The sequence below is a fragment of the Gopherus flavomarginatus genome, chromosome 7 (genome assembly GCF_025201925.1).
Source record: "Gopherus flavomarginatus isolate rGopFla2 chromosome 7, rGopFla2.mat.asm, whole genome shotgun sequence".
In the NCBI taxonomy this organism is placed as follows: domain Eukaryota; kingdom Metazoa; phylum Chordata; order Testudines; family Testudinidae; genus Gopherus; species Gopherus flavomarginatus.
The window spans coordinates 5032863-5052374 of NC_066623.1; the positions used below are offsets into that span (position 1 = coordinate 5032863).

At 48.0% G+C, this 19512-nt stretch overlaps 1 protein-coding gene and 1 long non-coding RNA gene across 7 annotated transcripts; both read left to right on the forward strand.

Moving 5' to 3' along the window:
• Positions 1-3: 3 nt before the first annotated feature.
• LOC127055063 (protein FAM133-like) lies at positions 4-8808 on the forward strand. 6 transcript variants are annotated; one of them, XM_050961645.1, is made up of 6 exons: positions 4-613; positions 3413-3557; positions 5073-5133; positions 6637-6761; positions 7490-7552; positions 8622-8808. In XM_050961645.1, the coding sequence occupies exons 3-6, from the start codon at positions 5115-5117 to the stop codon at positions 8664-8666; spliced, it is 252 nt and encodes an 83-aa protein (XP_050817602.1). In that variant the 5' UTR covers positions 4-613; positions 3413-3557; positions 5073-5114; the 3' UTR covers positions 8667-8808. The 6 variants fall into 6 exon arrangements, with proteins under 6 accessions (XP_050817602.1, XP_050817603.1, XP_050817604.1 ...); XM_050961646.1 differs by having other exon boundaries at positions 3457-3557; XM_050961648.1 differs by lacking the exon at positions 4-613 and adding an exon at positions 4827-4947 and having other exon boundaries at positions 625-3557.
• Positions 8809-10029: 1221 nt separating this feature from the next.
• Positions 10030-19220, forward strand: LOC127055071 (uncharacterized). Its single transcript, XR_007775394.1, has 2 exons — positions 10030-10090; positions 16189-19220. It is a non-coding gene; the product is annotated as an uncharacterized LOC127055071 (long non-coding RNA).
• The last annotated feature ends 292 nt before the right edge of the window (positions 19221-19512 follow it).

Genomic DNA, 19512 nt, shown 5'->3' on the forward strand with positions numbered 1-19512 from the left:
CCTGACCAAAACCTCGAGTGAGTGAGGAGCCGGGCTGTCCTGAGTGGCTCAGATAAACAATGAAATGGCATGACTCAGAACTAAAGAGAGGAGATCAACCAGCAGATGTGGGGCATAGTGAAACTGAAATCTTTCTCAAAGGTGCCCAAGTGCTAAATAAACCAGCTTATCTACACAACATGGCAGTGTCTTGAGTTTGGTGGTAGTGTTGTCCATGGAAGGATGTGCTCAAGAGTGAACAACTGCACCCTGTTTATGGACGTGACTCAAAACAGTCTCTCAGATCTTATCTACATGGGAAAAGTTTTTGTTTGGAATACATTTAGGGTTTTTTGGGGGGGTAAGGGGGGGGGAGAGAAAACTACCTTGAATCCACACACTGAAAGTTCCTTTTTTGAACTATCTGGCATCTTACTCTGTATCAATTAATCCCCTTTGGAAATATTAATAGACTCCTATAATCAACCCATCCATCCTCCATCTTATCCTGGCAGAGGCTGAATGCAGCAGACTGTAACAAGGGGCACCTGTCATTTGGGAGCTGGCCAGCTGTTTGTACACATCTCCCATGGCACTGCTTCAAGTCAACAATCACAGTCTCCCAGAAGGAAAGGTGGGTACTTGCGTGCATGTTAATAGCCAAACTAGACATTCCACCTGGCCGAAATGTCTCAAAACTAACTTTATAGGTGATATTTAACTCTCGCTAGGGATAAGTACGTTGACTGCGTGACTACCTTCCCCTCCTGCTTTGCTTGGTCTTCAGTGCTCTGTTAAGTTCAGCACACATGAAAGTGATGAGTGTCACGCTGACCAGAGTCAAGCATAGTTCAACCCTGGGAGCAAACCAACAAGAAGGTGTTTCAGCCAACCGTACTGCTACAGTCTGGCCTAGATAGAGAGGCGGTCTCTGACACAGTCAGCTCGCAGGCCTTTATGGGCTCATGTTGATGGTTTAAACAGCAGTGACTGATATTCTGCACTAGCTGAAGCTTCTGAGTGGACCTCAAGTGTAACCCCAAGTTGAACAGTTTTAGAGTCCAGCCTGGAGCTGGCAAAGGCATGACCACCATGATGAGGTCACCAGCAGAAAGGAAAAGTCGCGATCTCTACGTCAGAATGCATGTTAAGCCACTGCTGTCACCTGAGAATTGCAACGAACGGGGTTGGATTCCATGAGATGCTGAGATTGCAGACTGAATCCCCAGGCTCTCTTCTTTCAGCTGAGAAATTTTAGGTGCACCTCTGGAACCCACCAACTCCATGCCATAAATGCTCACAGCAGATCACTTGATTTCCCTATAGCCTTCTTTGCCTTTTCGAGAGACTCAAGTTTGTTGTGCTTACAACACCCCAATCTCCCTGGGCCCTGGTCTTGTGCCATAGCAGGATGGGCTTTTTTTATATTTCATCTCTAGTCTGTACTGGTAGTTGTAAGAGATGCTCCTGGTCAATGGCCAGGAATAACAACATGCAAAGCAGAGTTAATTACATTAGAGCAATGCATTCTTTATAATGCTTCGGAGAGTGAATCCTGCTGGGCAGTAAGTGTTTGAGGGAGTCTGCCTGAAGGGAGAACAGTTCAATTCCAGAGGCATATCTGGTGTAGCTGGGCTTGATCGTTTAAGAGAATTAACTTTGCAAATTAGAACCAAGCTCTGCAGGGGCAGCCCAGCCAGTCAGCTGGGGGTATCTCCTCAGCATAAAGGCCATGCTCCTGAAGTTAAAGGTCAGCTGAATGCCTCTACTCTGCCCACCCCATGTAGGGACATACTGGCAATGGATTGGGCTGGAGTGCAATGTGGTCTGGCTATAGGGTGTCCTGCTGCCTGCAGAATCCAGGAGGCACAAGGATATGCCCAAGCTTCCCTATTTTAGCTGCCTGCACTCTGAATTGGGGCCACCACTTGCAATGAATTATTTACTTGAACTGAATCCTGTGTGTGTGAATTCAGGGGCAGCAGTGGGGGCAAAGAAACCTAAAATCTTTTTAAGACTGAGCTTGATGAATTTACAGAGAGGATGATCTGATGAGATTGACTACAATGGCTTATAGACCATCCGTGACTGCTATTAGCAAATATCTCCAATAGCTGGAGTTGTGACCTTCGAGGGGAGGGCTCCAAGTCACTACAGAGAATTCTTTCCCAGGTGTCTGGCTCTTGGGTCTTGCCCACATGCTCAGGGTCTAACTGATCGCCGTATCTGGAGTCAGGAAGGAATTTTCTCCTAGGTCAGATTGGCAGAGTCCCTGGTGTGTTTTGCCTTCCTCTGCAGTGTGGGGCAGGGGTCATTTGCTGGTTTGAACTAGATTAAATGGTGGATTCTTTGTAACTTGAAGTCTTTAAATCAAGATTTGAGGACTTCAGTAATGCAGCCAGAGGTTATGGGCCTATGACGGGTGGGTGGGTGGGTGAGGTGCTGTGGCCTGCGATGCGCAGTAGGTCGGACTAGATGATCATGATGGTCTCTTCTGGCCTTAAAGTCTATGAGTCTATGAATTTTCCCCAACCAATTTTACTCATTCAAAATGGCAAAGGTTATTCCCACTTCCCAGGGGTGCTGCAAGGCTGAATTCATTAGTTCTTGTAAAGTGCTTTGCAGTTCCACAGCCCCTCAGGATCTCAACATATTGTCACTGTTCTTTCATTGTATCAATATTGTTGGAAATGAGCGTGTTGCTTGGAAGAGGAAAAGCAGGGAGGAGCATATCCAGACAATGTTTAGAACTAATACTTTAACATTATTGGCTAACTACTGTAGTTAGGTATTTAGCTAGTTAGAACTTGGAGTGAAAGATCGCTGAAGAGGCAGACGTTAGAGGCTGCCATACATGAAAGGGAACTAACTGTCCACTCTTAAGATATTCATCTGTCTGTTGTAGTGTCCCATGTGTCAAGTACACAGCCTTCCTGGAGTAGCTGTTGGCCTGATGATTGCATATGTGAGGGCAAATATGACGTAAGTAGGAGAGAGAGAGATTCCTGTCTTAATGGCTCTACAAGTATCCTGGATGACCAGCTGCTGCCATAGTGTTCCAAGCAGGGGGAGTCCGACTGAGGTTTGGGACCCTGTTCCTGCTTCCTCTGAAGTCAATGGCTCAGCTTCCATTGTGCGCAGCATGGCAGGATCGAACACTCAATGTCCACGTGGTGTAGGGTGACCAGATATCCCGATTTTATAGGGACAGTCCTGATTTTGGGGTCTTTCTTATATAGGTTTCTATTACCCTTCACCCCGTCCCGATTTTTCACATTTGCTGTCTGGTCACCCTAATGTGGTGGGCGTTTTCCAACATAGCAGCCATGGCCTGCCTAGCGTGGGTCAGAAGTTCTTGAATGAGTCAGCGTTAGCCAGGCAGATAGGTTACTCTGCACCTGGGCTGGGTCACTTGTGTTTCCTGGGATCCTAGGATGCCAGAGGAGGATGGTGGAACCAGTTTTTCTGCTCTGGCAGTGGAACTGGGGAGGAGACAGTACAAGATGACAAGACAGGAACTGCAGAGCTACTGCTACCAACTAGAAACTTGGGAGGCCGCTTGCCTTTTTCACTGCCAGGTAAGGCCACTTTCTTCTCCTTCTGGGGATTTACAGCCTGGCTTTGTTACATGGGAACTCTGAGCAGTGGGAAAATGTGGGGAGTGATCTAGTAACAGGTCCCACTCTGTTTGATTTCAGGAACTGAGACACAGACATTTTTGCTTTGAATTCTGTTCTGCAGTACTCCCGGAGGGGGGAAATTGCAGTTCAGAAAGCAGTCCATCTGGACAAGGCTATAGCAGGGGTGGCTGTTATCAGTTGTAAATTCTTTGTGCCCACAGGAAATAGCTAAATACAGATTAGCATATTTGCATAGGCTTTATGAATATGCAGCTTTGTTTTATTTGGTCTATAGGGCATTCTGGTTTGGCCTTTTACTTTGGTTCGTTCAGCCTCAAGGGAAAACTGCAGTTTGCCAATTACATGCTTATTGTCGCTGTCTGCACACCCACTGTATAACCCAATAGTCTGGCGATGCGACTGCAGCTTTTTTAAAACTGATTTTGCAGCAAGTGGGCTGAGTACGAGAATGAGCTCGGGCTAGAACCAGCCAAGCCGGACCTGGCTTTGGAAATGGGTTAGAATGTCTGTTGCTTTCATCTCAGCCTGCATGCACACAGTCAAGTGCACGGCAATCAAGCATGAGAGCAAACAAGCCCGGCTGAATGCGTGATGCTGAGATCAGATCATGTTCACCAGGGCGAGGGGGGCATACCCCGCTCCTGGAGATCTAGCAGCACTGACCTTTCCCAAGCAAGTGGAGACTTGTGAGATGCGATATGGGTGACTCCCAGGTGTACATGCTCAGCGCAGCAACTTTGGGCCTTTCCTGTTTGATCACCAAGAGCGGTTTCCATTCTCTGCTGATACAATATGCGGCTGTCCGGAGGTGTGAGAAAGGGAGGACTCTGTGACTGGCTCAGTCTGCTCGCTGCATCCACTTCCCAGGGGACTGATATGACAGTAACTCACTCAGAGTGATGTTGTAATGCTGTACCCCTTGGGGACCTCCAAACAACTAGTCTCACCCTTAACACTCAGAGACTTATTGATTTTAAGGCCAGAAGGGACTGTTGTGATCACCTAGTCTGACATCCTGCATAACACAGGCTAGAGAACCTCCCCAGAGTGCTAATTCCTGCATTAAGGCCATGCCTTCTGTCTGGGCTGGAGCAGATCTTTTAGAAGGCCATCCAAACGTGATTTAAAGACTTTCAGTGATGAAGAATCTGCCACAGCCCTAGGTGAGTTGTTCCACTAGTTAATTTACCCTCATTGTTGAAACAGGAATGGTCTCATTAACGCTGTATGCAGAGAGATTCCATTAACCCAGAAAAATAACCATTCTGGAAGGTGTTAAAACATTCAGGGCTCATCCTTAACCTGCAGGTTAAAGGAAAGCAGAAAGGTGAGTGTTTGGGACCCAGAAACAGTCATTTTAATGCTGCAAAGCTCAGATCAATACTGAAAATCGCATAATATTGTAACTTCTCTCTCTAACCCTATCCTTGTCTGGGGATGTCTCTTTTCTAGGTGTTCTGAATCGACCTGTGAGATCCAGGTAGCTGCTGCAGGATGTCTTCCATCTTAAAGAGTGAGTGGCTTTGCATCCAGGCAGGGAAACCACAGCAGAATTGAGTCGTGAGCATGATGTGGGATAAAGGGGTGTTGTGGAAGCGAACTCTCTCTCTCCATTCTACCTGCTTCAGGCCCAGAGTCCCATCAGTCCTCACACTCACACGGTGCTAGACACTCCTCACGTCACATTGCTAACTGCATGGAACCCTATGCTGTAGTCACCGAAGGAAGCAGCTAGGTGGCTATCTGAAATCTCGTTTGGGAAGACCCATTGCCAGTTCCTCTTTCCATCCCCCCAAGCTCTCCCCTTGTCCTTCTCCCGGAAATATTCCACTCTCCTCCCTGTTGCCCAGGCTTGGAACATTTCACCTACATCTCTACTCTCTCTACACTCCCTATGGGCTTCCCAACCCTCTTGCCATAGTGATTATGTGGGGAGGGTGAGCGGAACATCTTGCTCCTCTGAGGGCTTGCGCACTGCAGAGGGGATCGTGTTCTGGTGCAGATAGAGGTGTTGCAGAAGGAAGCTCAAATGCTCGGCACTGGCCTCTGCGGTGAATGGCTACAAGGCTCAGTTCTCTGCCTGCCCTCTCCCTTCTTTGTGAATACGCTAGGAGAGTGTGCACAGAGAAGGGGTGTGTGAGGTTGTTGGGATGGTGGGGGGCAGGGCTTACTTCCAGTTTATGTCTCATGGTCCTAAAAGATCATGCTTCTGGGTTTCAGCCAGCTACCGCAGGGGTCAGGAAGGGATTTTTTTTAACCCCTTAGTGTATTCTGGAAGGGTTGGTGGGTTTTTTTTAATCATCTTCTTCTGAAGCAGCAGGGCCAGGCATGACTGGAAATGGGACATTGATGGGGTGTGCCAAGGCTCTAAGGTGGTACCAGGCATTCTGTCTCCCAGGAGCTTGGCTGGCTGGTTCTTGCTCACATGCCCAGGGTCTAACTGATCACCATGTGTGGGTTCAGGAAGGAATTTTCCCCCAGGTCATATTGTCAGTGACCTTGGAGGGTTTTCACCTTCCTCTGCAGCATGTGGGTGCGGTCACTTGCCAGGATCATCTGGGTTTATCTCAATCATTTCCTTGCCATTGCAGGGGCCTTGAGCACTGGTGGGCCTCAGTCCCTCCTGTTCTCTGCCTGTGGCCTGCCATAGCCTTGTCTCCTGCTGGCTGTAATTCTATGGCCTCATTCTGGTTGCTGGGTTTAGTGGGAGGGTGTTGGGTCATGTTGGCGGCCTGTGCTATACTGATCAACTCGATGACCTTCTTAAACACAATCCCTCTGCATGGTAATGAGGCCTGTATCCCCTCTTGGTCTTTACTGGGCTGGAGTCACATGGAAGCCAGGCACCGTGCTGTCAGTGGTACAGGATTGGGGGTCCCTTGCGCTTCTTGTCTTTTCATCCCTTTCCACCTTGTGCTTCGATGTGTTACACTTGGCACGCAGGCGGTGTGGGATAAGCTCCCTCTAGAGCCGGTGGGGAGTGCCAACTGATCTGTCCACTCATTCTCCTCCTCAGTGTTCGGAAGAGAAGACAAGAAGGATCAGGGAAAAGAGAAGGAGAAAGACAAGAAAGAAGAGAAGGAGAAAGACAAGAAAGACGGAGACAAGAAAGACAAGAAAAAGAAGAAGAAGGAAAAAAAGGTGAGGAAGTAGTGGAGAATTCCCACGTTCCGTGTGTTGTCCGGGCATTTTGGATTCCCCATCGCTGCGGCGTGACTAAAGCTGCCTTTTCAGTCCCTCAGAACCATTAAGGAATAACAAATTCCAGCCTCTTTGACTCAATTTTGGAAAGTTCTCCTCCTCCAGCGTCCCCTCCAAACACAGCTGAGTGCCATTGCGGGTTGGGTTCGTGCGCGACAAAGGTTCCGTCAGCCCAGCATTCAGGCTGTTGCACGTCCCTGGTTCTCATTGGGCAATTGGATGCTGTGATAGTCCCGGGTGCAATTCTATGAGCAGACTGTGTGGCCATGAGAGTCCCTTTGGGCCTTATGTGCTCTGAATCTCTGTGCGTGTTTGATTTCCCACCTCCTAGCATGGTGGCCCTGTGTGTGTGTTGCAGCTAGTACTGAGCATGAAAACTTTTTCTCACAGAGGAGAGGGGAGAGTCAGACAGGCTGTCTGATCATTGCCCCATCTCCTCCCTGCCGAGGCGCTCACCAGGAACAGAGGAAGTGAGAGTTAACATTGTCCTATGTTGTAAAAGCAGCAAAACAAAATGCAAGTGATCTCTCTTCCTCCATCCAAGCTGCCAGCAGCAGATGAGCCAGGATGCCTCCGGATAGACATTGACCCTGGCTGGGAAGCTTCGTTCCCAGTGCAGTGGTGCTATCACCATTGTAGTCGTGAACCCTTTCTTCTTTGCCCCTTAGGGAGAGGGCGAGGAAGGTGACAGCAGCGACAGCAGCAGCAGCTCTGACAGTGATTCTGAAGAGGTAACCAGGAACTGATCAGTGCCTAGCAGATCTACTGGGCGGGTTTGTTTTTCCCTTGCTTTAGAGCAGAATATCCTTGTCCAGCCTGGGTCTGGTCACTGCTGTGGCAGTGTAAATTCTTTCCTTTCCTCCTCACGCCTTCTGAGAGATCAGCCTCTGCTGGCCCCTGCCAGTCAAGGGAAGGAGTCACAAAATCGCATGGGTGTACCTTAAGGAAGCCCCACTGCTCTGATGTTAGTGCTACAGCCGGAGTTTGCAGGTGGTTCTGGGGGCTTTTTTCTTTCTTTTCCTGGAGGAGTGCTGTGCATGGGGCAGCCACTAAAGGGCATGAGAAGAGTTCAGAGTGAGGTGACTTTGAAAATACCCCCATGGGTAAGTCAGATATGCTATAGGAGCTGCTGAGAATCAGCTCCGAGCGCAAGCCTAGAGCTTGCGAGCCCCGTTCTGCCTCTGGTACCCAGTGCAAATGCTAACAACACATCTGCAATCTCGGAATCTTGTGAGCCGCAGGAAAAGAGGCTCCGCCCCTGAGGTTTTCTGACTGGCTGCCAGATCGGTGATCCACTTCCCCCACAATGCACCAGACACTCTCCTGAATTATGTAATGTTTTTTGATCTTAGAAGCCCTGGAGAATGGCATCCCCAAAAGCCTCTGGCTATAAAGGATGCCTGAATGACAGCTAGCCATGCCATGTAAACAGCTACCCACTGGTCTCAGAAGCCCATCCAACTTCACAGGAAACCTTGTGGTCTGGGTAACATAGCCATCAAAAGATGATGTGCCACAATCATTCTTCCCGTCATAACTGCAGTGGGCTCAGTTCTGCCACTGGACTCATCCATGCCACTCACATCGAAGTTGTGTGTCCTTGGAAGTCATGTGTCTGTATCAGGGTACAATTTGGCTAGTGGGTGATGCAAGCCCATTGGTTCTAGCCGAGGATGACTGTAGTTCAGTGTTTATCTGTGCAGATCCCATGAGTGTGAGCAAGAGAGAGGGACGAGGAAATACACATCAGCTGCCTAGGCTCTGACACACCCTCTTGTTTCTCTTTGACTTATCCCCTAGGGTCACCATGGCGACAAGAAGAAAAAAGAAAAGGATAAAGAATAACTTCTGAGGAGCCAATGGAGGCCACATTTGTGTTTCCTGCCTTCGCCCAGGTGCTGGGTAGTGTGAAGGAGAAGGGGATCAATTGTGAAAAAATGCACCTGGTGCTGAGGATGTTTCATCCAAATAAAGTTGTTTTAGTACTAAAAAAACAGACTCTGTTTATTGACCACAGTCAAGCTGCCTCCTCCCCACCACCATCTGCACGGAGCTGTCACTTCCCTCCTTTTAGCTTGCAACATTTTCTAAGCTCTGTACTAATAGTGGAGCAAATTTAATGCAGGCCACTGGACTGGGCACTGGACCGGGATCCAGGTGATCTATATTCTGTCCCTGGCTCTGACCTACTGTGTGACCTTGGTCATGTCACCTTACATCCGTATGCCTCTGATTCCCCTCCCACCCTTTGTCTGCTTGTTAGCTCTTCAGGGCTGCAATTGTCTATTGTTATTGCACGTACAGCACCTAGCACAATGGGGCCCTGATCTCAGCCAGGGCCTCTACCATCATACAAATAATAATGGCGTAAGCTCCATCAGAGCCAAGGGAGTATCACCAATTACACCAAAACTGAATTTAGCCCATGTACTTCTGCAGCGCAGACCTTCCCTGGGTTTCTGTGCAGATGGAATGACTGTGCACTGTCCCTGAAAGGTATGGGATGGGTGAATATTGTTATCCGCAATGTATATAGCTGGGTGCTCACCTGAGACCATGGAAGGATCCAGGGATTCACCCAGGTGATCCTGCTGCCCAGTGCTGTGCTTAGCCCACTGGACTAGGCTGCTTTTGATTTTGCATGTGTTCCCTTTTCCCCTGTTCATTAACTGGTTCCTCCTCCTTCCAGCACTCACACAGCGCCAAAGGAAACAGCCAGCGTGGGCAACTCCTTTGGAAATCCAGACATCATGGTCTGTTATGGAGCTGTCAGTCAGAGACACCCAAGCACAAGCACAAGCCAGGTATTTCAAAAGGGCTCAGAACATTCAAGGCTACCAGGCTGTTAAAACCAAATCTGCTTTGAAATTTGCTTTTTTATGTTAAAAGTGAAAAATGGGTAAATTTTGAATGTTTTGCTTTTGAAAACTTGAACACGGGCTCAGCACCGAGGTGATTATCTAGATTATAGGGCAATCTTCAGCCCAAGGTGCCCCACACAGCTGACAGCTCACCCGCCCCACTCCTGACAGCATTGGATTTATTTATGGCAATCCGGCCATATTCATATAACCACCACCCATGGCGAGGGAACTGCTATTAAAAATGAGGCATCACCTCCATCTACTGGTGAAGTGGGTTTCTTGCAGCTAATCTAAATGTTCCATAACCATCACCCCAGGGCTGTTTCGTAAGGCTTCCCTGGGGAGCCACATGGCTGCACTGTCTCTGAGAGACCATAAAAAACCCGAGCAGGCTGCTGGCACTTGGTGAGTTTTTTTCCTGTGCTCTAATTGTTTACGCTTTGATAGTGGATCTCCATGCAGTTAGTACATTATGTATGTATGTAGTTTAGTACATTATGTAAACACTGTATAATATGCGGTATGAGATACTGCAGAGATCTTACCTAACACACCACAGACAGTTTCGAATGGGGAACACCGGCACCAATCTCTGCTGGCTTTGCAATTTGGCAGCTGGCACGTTTAAAGACCACTAGTGGCAGGAGCAAGTTTGTTCAGCAGGAGCAGCCTGAGCTAGGCTCCTTCCCCCTCCAACCCATCTATGTGAAGGCCCTGATACTACAAAGTCTTATGCACCTGCTTAACTGACACTGCACTGACTACGGGCTTGTCTACCTGGGGAAATTGACTGGAAAGCTATTGTGGAATAAACTGTTCCACAAGCTAACCCCGAATAGCCACTGCACTTTGACTTCACAACCTACCTTACTTCCTTGTGTCGATAAGCCCTTACTTTAGGGCTGGCCACAGCCCCTTATAGTGGTGGGCATCCAGGAGCAGCAGGGGTATCAAATGTGCCAGATCCCCTCCTCCCCCCCTTCCATTCCCAGACCAACCCTATGCTGAGGGGATTCAGTGTAGCACCACTGTGCCATTGCTGTGCCAGGCAGGGATATTCTCCACGAGGAGCCTTTCTAGTGTTGTAAGGAGGCCTTAGAGTAAGAGAACTAGGCCTTAGGTTTTAATACTGGTTGCAGTTTTTAGACTATGAAATCTTAGGGGAAAAGAGCATACTTTTGTCATGCATTTGTACAGCTGCTAGCACCATGGGGTCATGATTCATTATCGGTGTCTATAGACATGACTGCAATACAAATAAATTGTACTAATCATCATGAATTGAAGAAACACCATTTTTTCAAAATAAAGCAAATGATCTCCAAATGTGGACTATCCATTTGCTTGTTTTACAATAAAAAGTATATTTTACATTTACTTTGCTCAGCAAAGGGGGAAAAAAGAATTTGGTGCTAAAGTGGATTTCAGACAAACAAGTGTTTAAAAGCCAGGATCACTGAGGTTTTATTTAAACCAAAGAACACAGCTTCAAATAGTGTTTCCATGTAACAATGTATATGGCAGAATCTGAAACAGTCACCACAAACAGCAGGAAATAAGTTACAAAATACTGTACTAATTATAGACTTTGGTGAAAAAAAATATTCTAGAGGGGTGGGGGGAGGAGGAGCGGAATTGCTTTCTCAATGCACGTCAAGTAGCTGTGGTTTACTAAGCAAACACCAAGATCTAAAGATTGTGCTTTAGTTATATTTAGGCTTGGATGGAGTCGATTTCTAACTGGTAAATGTCAATTTCACCATACACACACAAATGGATGGAAAAATATTTCCACTGGTGTTAATCAGCCCATACTGAGAGGCAAAGTAAGTGAAATGCTGCTTGGAGAACGCAGTGTTCGATTGAAGAAAACTTACTGGGTATATTTTGACACGTGGTGCTGACAATTTGTGGTTTACTGGTTATAAAACTTTAACTTTCTGACCTGCAGCAGCTACTGTCATGAAATGATTATTGTCTGCCTCCCCCCGGCCCCAATGTCTGATCCTTCCGTAATTCTGCACAACTATGAACATGTACATTGATAAAAACAAAAACAAATGCTGAAAAATAAACTGATGTTAGGTGTCAATATTATTACGAAAACAACCGCCTTCTCCCAAGCCTAGTTCTATTTTTTCAGATTAACATGGAGCCCTCAATAGAAAAGACCGTTACTCAGCATTCTCTGCTTCCACTTCGGCTTTCCTTTCTAACATGCAGGACGTGTGGCAGAAGTCTGGCCTAAAGCCAAATATCTGATACATCAGAGCATTTTATGCTCAGCTGAGGCCTTACTCAAGGTCAATGGGCGTCTGCGGGGATACTTGCTGGCTTCAGTGTGCCTTTGCTTCATGCAGCCATGAGGATGCCCCTGCCCCTTTGGTGATGGATTCTCGAGCAGCACAGACCCTGTGTCCAGAGAGTGCAGGGGCTGCTCCTCTGATAAGTCCCTCTGGGGACAACGGGGTGTGGCGTGGGCAGCAGGTTGCGCCACAGCTCTGCACCGCATCTCCCAGCCAGCAGCGGGCCCAGCTGCAGATTATTTTCCCTTGCCCCATGGTGCAACATGAGTAAGGACTTAGGAGGCAGAGTCCCCCCTTCCCCCCTGCCCTTGGGGCTGTTCAGCTTCTCCCCCCTCCCTTAATTCCAGCTGTGCCGAAAATCTGCCAAAACCCACTGCTACATGTGTACAAACATCACTGCTGTGGGGAAAGCAGGACCGGGTGCTTACTTTGTTTTGCTTTGACAAACCCAGCACAGTTCAAAGGTCTCTCACCTCACGTTCGGCATGCTATATAATTTCTGCGACTAAAGGCTTTTGCTCTGGCAAGCAGTGTAAGGTTTCCTGGACCCAGGCACTGTCATGTGAGTGAGAACTTTCTCCGGGAGCCATTGCTGTACATGTTTGTCTGCCTCAGAAGCTGAACCTGTCCCAAATCCCCAGCAGCCCAATGGCCTTGGCTAGACCATGGCAAGGGCAGAATACTGTCCACACTGTATTACCAGGCATTATTTGCTCCTTGGAGCCCCTGTTACAGACCAGGGCCTCATTGTGGTAGTGTGACCAGATAGCACGTGTGAAAAATTGGAACGGGGTGGGGGGAAATAGGAGCCTATATAAGAAAAAGCCCCAAAAATCAGGACTGTCACTATAAAATCGGGACATCTGGTCACCCTAGCTGTACAGACACAGCATCTCCAGCCCAGATTAGCATTGCACAGGGAAGGAGCAAAATCATTCAGTTAATTTGCTTTCATTCAGAAAACATTTCTCCAGGCAATGACAGATTCCCTCTTCCCCCATATTCCAAGGATTGCTGTGGAAGTAGCCAGTTCCATTATTTCTGGGCCCCTGGAATACCGGGCATGACTCATGCATTTGGTTCAAATGAGAAGGATTTCTTCAGTGATTTGCAAACATGAGGGATAATATTTAAAATTAATTGACGTCCCGGTTCACCCATGTGAGTAAACCCATGCTGGAATCCAGCTGAAGCCAATGGATTTAAACACTTGCTTAGAGTTAACGATGCACATCAGAGTTTTGCTGGATAAAGAGGTTTAACTGAATTGGGGCCTGAATATGCAAAAACCATGCAAAACATTTTGCTCTTGCAAAACGCCATTTGCCTTGATGATTTTGTGAATGGTACTGAGTCTTGCATGTAGTTTTGTACGATCAGACTGCAGTGTGTGGATAAAACCCGCCTCTCCCCAACCATTTGGTAAACTCAGCTAATGCCCTGTAGATCTCTGATCAAGAAAGGTTAAGCTTTTATTAAGGCCTTCATTTAACACCCAGCTCTTATATTGTGCTTTGCAAAGACGGTCAGTATCATTAGCCCCTTTTTACAGATGGGAAAACTAAGAGAGAGAGAGAGAAGGACTTGGCTGCCACAGCAGACCAGGGAATTGAACCCATGACGCCTGAGTCCCAATCCAGGGCTCCATCCTTTAGGCAACACTGCCTCATTCATCAATGCACTTAATCAGGTGTCGAAGTGCCTGAGTGGTCCCCCTGGGATGCCTCAAAGTGCTCTACTGGCTCCAGGCCTTATAGAGAAGGAACTTTGTGAAAAAGAATGATTATAGCAACCAAAAAACCACGTTATGTAAGGCTCCTGAGTGGGGTGTAGGAAGGAGAACAACAAAAGAAACCAGCAGAGCCATAGTTATGTAAGTCCCATGCTGTTTACATATGTTCACTCATATTTATATAACACTAGTGTTATCGCACTAGGCTCTCTTTAGGATATGGGCCTGTCACTGGGCTAGGCCTCTCTCCAGCCTCAATGCATGCGCTGCCACACCCAGGGTCAGCCAAGGAGGTTTTTCTCTTTAACCAAGGTTCTCACACAAACAGAAACCAGTCTGAACTCTGTCCTTGGCCCCAGGCTTCACAGCCGCCCTTCCCAGCCCCAGGGGTCTCTGGCATGCCAGCTCCTGGCAGCTTTCCAGAGCCCCGGCTCCAGGGACTCACAACAGGAGCTCACTCCACCCCAGCAAGGCTTTCCCTCCCCAGGGCCCAGCCCATGTTGGTCCTTCCTCCTCCAGCTGCCCAACAGCAACCATTTATAGGCCTGGGGATAGCCCTGCCCTCTTTAATTAGCAGGATTGAGGTGATCTGGCTTGGTCCAGGGGCACTGGGCTCAGTCTGTCCACAGGCAGCAGCTACCCTGTGAGATATCTCCAGCTGGGAAGTCCTAGCGGGCTCCTGGGTGCAGCTGGATAGTGCCATGTCTTGAAGTAGCCCTGCAGGAAAATCCCCCGTACTAGACTGTGTGTAAAGAGGAACCATTGTGTACGTTCAAGTGATCTCCCATGCTCTGCTTTTCATCTATCTCTCTAGGGTACTTAGATGGCCCATCACTGGAGTACCTGAGCACCTCACAGTCTCCAATGTATTTCTCCTCACAACACCCCGATGCATGGGGCAGGGCTATTATCTCCATATTATAGCTGGGGAACGGAGGTCTAGTGATGCTAAGAGACTTGCCCAAGGTCACAGAAAGTTTGTGACAGAGCTCTCCCATATCATTGCAAAGACCAGCGCTCTAATTCCTGAGCTATGGAGCCAGGGCCCAGGTGCCCTCAGCATGGGGTAGAGGCTGGTTCCAGCTGAGAAGCAACAAGCAAGCGATTGCAACTGCATGGAACTGGGGCTTCAGAATCCAGTGCAGGCCATAGTTGCATCTGGAGGTTGCTAGAGAGGCAGAGCTTGGGCTTGGAATGGGAGAGAGACTACGTGTCCCTGCTACCTTCTCTGGTAGCCGATTCTAAGAGTTCTTTTCTATGTGGACTAAGCCATAACAGGCAGGGAAGGCTTTGTTCTTTTGCTAAACACAGTAAAGTCTCAGCCGCCAGAGGTATCTGCATCCCTGAACATAGAGCACATGGCTAGTTCACCTCAGCCAACAGTCCATTATTTCCTCTTACCTGTAATAAAAAGCTCTGGGTTCTACAAGGGAGCAGGGAGAGATGCCATCGAATCTGCCAGCTCAGTGAGAAGAGTGCTGGGCATCTCAGGATAGGCTGTGGATGATGGAGTCTTCCACAGGTACAGGACAAAACCAAGTCGGAGGGGACTGACTGCTGCAGGACCTGTGGATGGTGGATCAAGGAGCATGGCGTGGGGATCTCCTGGGACATGGCTAATTTAGGATGAGCATCTAAACTTTGGAATGTTTATCTGAGCCACATTTCAACCCTGCAAGGGCTTCCCACGTTACCATCTTCCCAGTGCACAGTGTGCTTCAGGAGAATTTGCTGTGTGCTTTGACTGCTTGGTGTTTACGAGGAGAGGACACTTGTTTACCGTGTCCTGCGCTCCATAGTCTTGCAATGCCAGTGCTGGGGGTTGGATACATTTTACAGCCCTGGCAATTCAAGAAGGAGGGGTAGGATTATTTCAAGGGGGAAAGGAGAGGTCAGCCTGAGAGTCCTGATCTATGAAGGTGTTCAATACATCGAACTAACTCAACAGCAAAAGCACCTGGCCTGGCTCCCTGCTCCAGATTTTATGCAGCTGAACAACTGCTGAGTTTGGCTCCCTCTTGCTATACACAGATCATCTTTGCTTGGGTGGTAGCGAGTGAGGTCATTTTGCTCTAGTGTTCCCGTTACTCACACACCTCAACGGCACCACTATTAACTCTGTTTAATTCGATAGGTCATTTGTTCCCTCTCGCTAGGAAACACCAAAGTCTTTTTTATTGTCTGAGCTAAACAATAAGAGAAAACAGAACTCACTTCTTGTAGCTGAAATTTCTGCTGCCTTTTTCGCTCCCAGAATGTCAGTCATACCTTGTGGTGCTCTCCCGTCCCCCGCGTAATATATCTTTCTAAGGTTTTTGCATGTGGTTATAACACTCTTTTTTTTGTTAAATACCAATGATAAGATGTCCCCTAGTTTTTCTCCACTGCACTGTGCCCAGGGCTTGTTTTTGTCAACTTTTCTAGGAGAATCTGAAATACTGTTTAACAAATTGTCTTTTTCCTAGAGTTCTTTACTGGATTCCTGAATTTGGTCTCTCGGAAGAATGGAGACATCTCATGATTTCTAAAGCTGAATACCACATTTTTAAAATCCACCAGGGAATGACGGCAGGTTTGTCCCCTTTGTGGAAATATCCAGGAGGGTTCGTGTTCTGTTCCAGGGGATTTGCTGGGAGAGGTTTCACTACAACAAGATCCAGATGGAGTCACCTCAGTGGAAAAAAACAACCGGGTCCCCTTTAAAAGGCGACTCCTTGGTGCATTATGAAAGCCGGCGTGCTGGTTAGCGATCTGATTGAAGATAGCCATGAGTCACTTATACAAGCATGATTCACCTGAAGTCTAAAGTACAGGAAGAGGAACATGCAAATAAAATGGGCAAAAAGGCAAAGTCCCAAAGGAAAAGGAACCAGAACCCAGGGCTGCAGAATCTGGAATGTATTGCTAAGGCACATCCGGGCTTCCAAAGCCTGAGGACTCTGCACTGGCTGCCTCCCACATTCCTAGCCACACACTATGCAGGTGGGCATTTATGGTCTGAGCAGGGACAAAGAGGAGCCTAGCTTGTCCACACAGGGGATTTGGGCCTCCAGTGAGGTCTCATGTAGTTCACCGTCACTCTGGTGTGAATGTTAATACTAGAGTTGGGAGAAAGTGAAGGGTTTGGGGTTGTTTTTTTTTCATGCCATCTCAAGCAAATCATATCTCCAATCTCTACCTGGAAATGTTGCTTTTCCATGAAATTTCAGCCCAACTAATGTGTTTTCCCCCTCCCCCCGAATCATGCAAAAGCACAAGAAGCCACCTGTGTGTGGAATTCTGCACAGACGCAGAAGCGAGACAGCGGTTACCGTTGGAACGTTTCCTTTGCACGGAGGGCCCACCAATGGGAGTAAGGCTTAGGCAATCTAGCTCTTCCTGGGCCAAATTCACCACAGTGACTCTGTTGACTTCAACAGGCTACTGCAGATTTACACCTGAGTGAACTAAGAGCCACGTTTGGCCCATTATGTATACATACCTCTGACTACACACATACATTTGGCATGTGATGGAGACGTATGGGTTGCTTCACCTTATTCTGGGGACCAGCCTGCTCCTGTCAGCTCCTGGCTGAGGGGATCACAGAGGTGGCTTAAAGACATTTTGCTCCTCCACCTCATCCTGCCCTGTGCATAGCTTAGTGGGAGCAAAGGCACTGGCCCTTTGTATTTAATGGCTCGCCTGGTAAATGAGCTCTTCCTTGGCAATTGAAGCAGGTTGTTTTAATGGAGACATCACTCCAGACAAAGACTTGGCCATCTGTTCAGTCTCCCCAACACATGCTCCACCCACCCACAGTTCACAATTTCGCTACACAAAGCCAAAGGCAGGTGGGGAGGGAACCCATATGAGAGCTGCTGATGTGTACCTTGCTGGGAATCATGAGGCCTTTAACAGGTGAGTGGGAGCCCAGCAGAAATGGCTAGCACCGTCCCAGCAACCTCACCCCCCACCCCATCTCTTGATTCGACTGTGCCTAAGAACCTCTCCGGCTTTATTCACATGCTGTGTTTTCCAGCTGAGGAGGAGTATGGGTTCTGTAGAGTGGGGAATGAGTCTATTGACCCTCAGCTGAGTCACGGACCAAAGACATTAAGGATCACTGGATTCGATGCCTCAGGCAGCCCTCTGTTTATTCAGTCAGCTGTGGTAAGATTGTCATCCAGCCAAACCCAAGCCCAGCATACAAGAGGCATTGCTGGGCATCTGTGTTCAGCACACACCCTTCCCTGGACTTCCCACACAGATTAGTCCTGCTAGAGCAATCTGCGCAGGTAGGGGGTGTCGTTGCCTTTGCTAATCCTGGAGGCATTTATGTGCAATTAGATTTACCTCGTCCTGATCCCCTGGGATGCTCCATAATCTCCTTGGGCTCTTACACAGATCCCATGCCTGCAGCCTCTCTGAATGGAGAGAGTCTTTCAACAGCCCTGTGAGGCAGTGAAGTGCTATCGCCCCCAATCTACAGGTAGGAAACTGAGGCACACAGCGAGAGATTAAGTGACTTTGCCTGATTCTGTTGTCACACTGGTGTAAATCACGAGTAGCTCCTCCAAAATCAGTGGAGTCCCACCAGTGTGGAAGCAGAGCAGAAGAGGGCCCTTGTTTTAGTACTTAATTTGTGATTTGCAGGGGCGTAGGCTGTCTTGCTAATCAAACTTAACAGGCACTTCTGTTCACAGCACTGAGCACTTGCTCACTGGTGCTGATCCTGCCAGGATGAGGGGAGCAGAGTTGGACCATCCATAGGCCTCCCTGATCCTGCTGGGTTGTGCTGCTGTGGCACAGTGACCTGCTCCGAACGATCTCTTAGCTAAAAGCATCCTCCAAATATTGTAGGAGCTCAACATTCGGGGTGCTGGAGAGCCCCTCTCACCCCCTGCCTTCCAGAGTCCCATGTGGAGATGGCAGCTCTGGGCTAGGCCCACTGACTATGTATTGAGCCAAACCTGCCCAGAAACACAGCGAAGTGATGGCAAAACACCCACTCAGCCGATCTCTGTGCAGACAGGAAAATGCCACTGAGATTCATGGGCCAGAGCCTCAGCTGCTGACTTCAGTGGAGATCCAGTGATTTATATCAAGCCCCATTAGTGCAGCTGGAACAGGAGCTGAGGAATTGTCTCCGATTATGTGTACGTACAGCCCCTGGCACCGTGGGCCCCGATCACAGCTAGGCCCTCTCGACACTACGATACAAACCATGATGATTATGGAATGATGAACTAACTGGGCTTCACTGTGTGAAGGGGAAATGCCAATGACATACACAAGATGTTCTAATCCAAGGGTTCTCACTACAAATATTTTGGTGGCCTCAGAATGCAGCCACCAACTCTTGCTGGTGGCCGCTCTGACAATTTTTCCTAAAATACTTAATTAACTTTAGGAAAAACAAATAAATATGCACATACACATACCCAAATCATTGTAATTTGTCTACGTAGGGTTGTTGGTTTTTTTGCAGACTCAATAATAAAAATAATGTACAATTGTCTCTATTCTTTACTGGACCTAAACAGAATAGAAACACAAATAAGGTGCTTTGAACGTTCTTGTCTTTTTTTCTTGTTGTTTCTTTTGGGTTGGTTTTTTTTAAAGACTTGCTAGCTATAAAGAAGTCTGCTGCAAAAAGTGATATATGTATGTTTGTTAACATCACTTTTCACAGCAGACTTACTCAGCCCTGGCAAGCTCAGGGACAAATGAAGCCCTGGATGGGGAGGTGGGTGCAGAGGCAGTGGGGGCATGGGCGCTGGGGCGCTGGGGGAGACAGTGGGGACTAG

Coding starts and splice junctions, on each gene's coding strand:
- LOC127055063 (XM_050961645.1), top strand. Junction 6,762..7,489: donor AGAAGAAGAAGGAAAAAAAG/GTGAGGAAGTAG, acceptor TTTGCCCCTTAG/GGAGAGGGCGAGGAAGGTGA. Junction 7,553..8,621: donor CTGACAGTGATTCTGAAGAG/GTAACCAGGAAC, acceptor CTTATCCCCTAG/GGTCACCATGGCGACAAGAA.